This window comes from Olea europaea, unplaced genomic scaffold, assembly GCF_002742605.1.
Source record: "Olea europaea var. sylvestris unplaced genomic scaffold, O_europaea_v1 scaffold1137, whole genome shotgun sequence".
Classification (NCBI taxonomy): domain Eukaryota; kingdom Viridiplantae; phylum Streptophyta; class Magnoliopsida; order Lamiales; family Oleaceae; genus Olea; species Olea europaea.
This window is the reverse complement of record NW_019228757.1, coordinates 562,306-566,739: the sequence shown is the minus strand read 5'-3', so window position 1 is coordinate 566,739 and position 4,434 is coordinate 562,306. Positions and strand designations below refer to the sequence as shown.

Below are 4,434 nucleotides of genomic sequence, written 5' to 3'. Positions count from 1 at the left end.
TGAGACATCCCTGTGTTGGAAACAGATCTCTCCCTCAAAGTTTCCGTAAGAAATGTAAAAACTCCAGAATAAATTGCCTACAAACTCTTCGTTACGTTATTTTGGAATATAAAGAAATCTTAAGATGCTCACCAAATCTTCATAAGCTTAAATGCACATCTCCAGACAATCGTTGCCCTGATCTCAACTTTCTTCTACAGCTTGAATCACTCTATATGATTTGTAGAGGCATATTCAAAGGTGATTACTCAGTTGTTAACTTTCCCAGGAATATCAGAAAGCTAACTCTTTCTAAATTCGGTTTGCCTTGGGAAAAAATGTCATTAATTGGGACATTGCCCAACTTGAAGATTCTGAAATTAGAAGAAGAAGCTTTTGAAAGAGAAATTTGGGACACCAAGGATGATGAATTCCAAAAACTCAAATTCCATAAATTATATTGCCTAGATCTCAAACAATGGAATTCCACAGATGATCATTTCCCTGTACTTGAACGATTGGTGTTTCGAACTTGCAAAAATTTGGAGATAATTCCTCTTGAATTCAGCCATATTCAAACACTACAAACGATTGAGTTATATTATTGCGGCAAAAACGTAGAAAGTTTAGCCCTGGAAATTCGTGAAGAACCACAAGACTATGGTAACGAAGAATTTGAGGTTACCATCTTTGATCGTTAGGATTAAAGAGAGCCTACATTCTACTAGCATACACAATGTAAGTCGAAGCTCATCTCATGCTTCTTTTTTACGATTTTTTTTAATGTTTATCTGATTAACTTTTTTTATTTCTTAGCAGGAGATTCCTTGACATCTCAAACCCAATGGTGAGAAAAAGATATAATTTCTGGTTACATATCAATTACTAGTTGTTGCTCTTAATCATAGTCTTTCCTTTGTACTGAAAGTGAAGTTATGACTTCTTTATTGCAAGTAAAATTAAATAATGATTCGGTTGCAACTGTACTGTATTATGATTAATATGAAGAGTGATCATGATATATCTAGTTCTCAACCTCAAATCTTTTGCCTTGTAATTTTCTTTTCATGCATTTCTCCTTTCTTTTTCTTTTTTTTCGGTCGTCAACCATTATAAGTATTTATTCCCGTGTGTGAAATGAAATTTATTTGCTTTCAACTTTTTCACTTAGTTTATGTTTTTTAATATGTCTCCATCTAAACTTGGAAAAATATGAAAACCGAGCACTGCTTGCAATGTACTCCTAGCATTGTTTCCAAGATAATGTAATTATTACATTACCTTGCTTCAACAATACCCCAAAAGTTAGGGACTCTGTTTTAGTTTAAGTTTTGAGAATGATTAATTTTATTTCGATGATCGTTTTGCACCTTTGCGAGATGTCACATGACAGTGTGTATTTCAATCGAACTAGGCAATACAAACTAGCTTTCCGATCCAAGTAGATTAGGTTTAACTCCAAGTAATCTACTTCTGAAACCTAGTCCAATCCATTAATTTTCGGTCCAACTGATTGGTTTTATAATGTTAGTTGAAATGTGAATTTCTACCCATTGCTAAACATTTAAGTGCCTCATATTTTGATTGACTTCATGTTGTAGTAATGGGAGAGAACATAAGAACTTTTTGTCGGGTTGCTCAATCTCAGATTGTGAAAGACGCAAGATCCAAAATGGTGCATATGACACCCAAAGCTTTAAGCTGCCAAATTCATCTTTGCTGAAGTTTCAGGTGAAGAAGTTGAAAATGAAGAACCATTAACATACGAAGAAGCAAGTATTTTTTTGAATTAAATAAGTGACTACTACAAGTTATGAGAGAAGAAATGGATTCTTTAATAAAGAATAAGACTTGAACACTTGTGAATAGACTTGAGAAACAACGTCTTTTTTTCTTTCTTCCTTTTTCTTTTTTGGAAAATAAAAGTGAAAAGTCCCTGGGAACGTGCTGATCACCAATTCAAATTTTAGGATTACTGAGTTTACATTCCGGGTTATCAATTAATTTGACTTTACTTGCGGAATTGACTAATACAAGCAACAAGTCACTTTATATTAGTTATCTAGATGGCTAATCATACAAGTCAATTTTCTCTAAGTTGAATTGTTGCAGTTTGTAAATTGGAAAGCAATAATAACGCAAATAAGAAACCCAACGTGGGAAACACTTCAGGACCAAGCCAGTTACCTCATCTATAGTTAGTTTAGCGAATACACAATCACACCAAACTTTGTACCCAATAAGACCCGCTGTTCCAGTCTCATGATCTACTACTCTAAATACCTCTAGCCTCTTGCTAGACTTTCTGATCTACCTCCTACAGCTCAATCTGCTGTCTCCTACAACCTTCTGATCTTATGCTAAATGTTCAGTGAAACACCAAGAGCCTCCTGTTCTTGTGCTTTTCATTGCGTTTGATGTCCATCTCTCTCAATACCCAATGACAAAGTCCAATCCTTAATTGATTAAGGACACTAGGTGTTTTGGATTTTTCAATTGATGTTTCCAAAACAGGTTGCCGGATCACAAGTTGATGTGGATGAATTCGCCGTTGAATTGCACCTTGGATCTCCTTGAACAATGTTATGAAAGTGTATAGATGAAAGCACAATATGGCAACCTTCATTCTCTCGTCCACAACCTTTGTATTTATAGTTAGGGCAAAATAGATGTCATACTCAAGCGACGTCTAGCAAGAAGTGAGCGACATCGCTTCGCTCAAGCGACACCAGGCGAGAAGTGGGCGAAACAGCTTCTGTTATTTTCGTTCGAGCGTCATCCTAGCGAGCAGCTAGCGAGGTTTTGGTACAACTTTAACCTAATTCCCAACTTCGTTTCGAACCCTAACTCAATGATACATAATTGCACTCAAGTCCCTGACTTTAACAAACATTTGCAATTGAGTCCTTGACTTTTCCTAACATACGTTTTAGTCCATTTTGGTCAGAGAATTGCCAATTACAATATTGAACCTAACAAAAGAAAAGATATTGTAAATCAGCGTTAACAAATGTCGCAATGATAGCTGGAATACTGTCAACCTAGCGATCAATCATTAGGGCTGAAGAAGCAAATGCAGCTAGATTATTGGCTACTTCTTTTCGTTTGACAAGAGACAAAGTAGCAAAAGCGACAATCGACCTTACTAAATAGATCGATCGAAGAAATGAAGCCACCCAATTTGCACCAGTGCACCATTATCAGTGCGTCAAATTCCACCTCAGCCACCAGAAGATCCAAGTTCTTTGAAAACCGAAGCCTTTCTAATAGAGCTGCAGCCCAGTGCCTGTAATCACTCTTATGGCAGCAATAGTATTCATTTTCAGTCGATCCACCCAAGGCTTGGACCACCCCACTTTCTGTTTCAGCCGAGAACAATCAGCAAAAGCAGCCCCCTCTCGGACAGTAACCCTACTGATTTCAGTAAATTGGCTACCCCTCTATCGTTCCAACCATGTTCAACACCATTCTTATCCTCCAAATCGTCCAAAAAAATGCAGCAGCACCGGCCAAGTAAATCTGAACGGTTCGTTTGGAAATTCACCATTGTTGCACCCAATTGTGGTGTCAAACAGCCCTTGATGGTTCCTCACTCATCGGACTCCTTCCAGATCACCTTTGTTTTCAAACAATGAAATAAGGCATGCATGCTATTCTCCCCTAGTCCACAACGGGAACGCTTGGGGGTGGGTGGAGTGAGAGGGGATGAGATATAGAAGAAGATTATTTTTTATCTTTATTTTATTTTTGGTTTTTTAAATTATTTTATGTATACAATAGCAAAATTACCATTTTACCCATTTCAATTTGATCAAAATTAATCAAAGTCTACTGTTGTTGATCAATTAACGGTCAACTGGATGATTTCCATCCATTTGGACCCTAGGTGCTTATTTCTCAAAGGTTAGAGACTTTTGTTGGCAGACATTGAAAATTAAGGTAAAATCTGGAAAATAAAAATAAACAAATGGTGAACGATGAGAGACTGTGGCTAAAATTTTCCCTAAAATAAAACATGCTAAACCCCATTTCTTGAGTGTACACACTGACCTATGTTTTTGGATTATAGCTCCAACTTTTTTCAAAGGCATATTTTCTTAATTATACTCGATGAACTTTGTTTTTTATGAGTAATATTATTTAGAATTACTGGCAGTTTAGATAGTATAATGTGGCATTAAATGAGAAATGTAATTAAATAAATTATTTAATTTTATATTTTATTGACCTCATCATTTAATGTCACTTAAATCGATGTTGTAGCATCAATGGTGATAGATATCATTTTTTGTGTGTTATAGCTCACAATTTTGTTGAATGTGAACTCTGGCCTATTTTCTTGAATATACCATCAACAATATTAATAATCAAGTGGGTTACACGATTAATGAAAAATTCTCTCTCCAATCGATTATAAAATAGTAAAAGGTGTACATTTAATTAGTCTATAAATTT

The 4,434-nt window shown here is 35.6% G+C and overlaps 1 protein-coding gene across 1 annotated transcript in view; it reads left to right on the top strand.

Annotated features, from left to right (window-relative positions):
* LOC111373497 (putative late blight resistance protein homolog R1A-3) overlaps positions 1-2,343 on the top strand; it is a 22,529-nt gene extending 20,186 nt beyond the window's left edge. The window contains exons 4-8 of the mRNA XM_022996029.1: positions 147-675; positions 799-826; positions 908-967; positions 1,581-1,710; positions 2,269-2,343. Of these exons, the coding sequence (XP_022851797.1) occupies positions 147-675; positions 799-826; positions 908-967; positions 1,581-1,710; positions 2,269-2,343 (822 nt within the window). The remainder of the gene's footprint in view (positions 1-146; positions 676-798; positions 827-907; positions 968-1,580; positions 1,711-2,268) is intronic.
* The last annotated feature ends 2,091 nt before the right edge of the window (positions 2,344-4,434 follow it).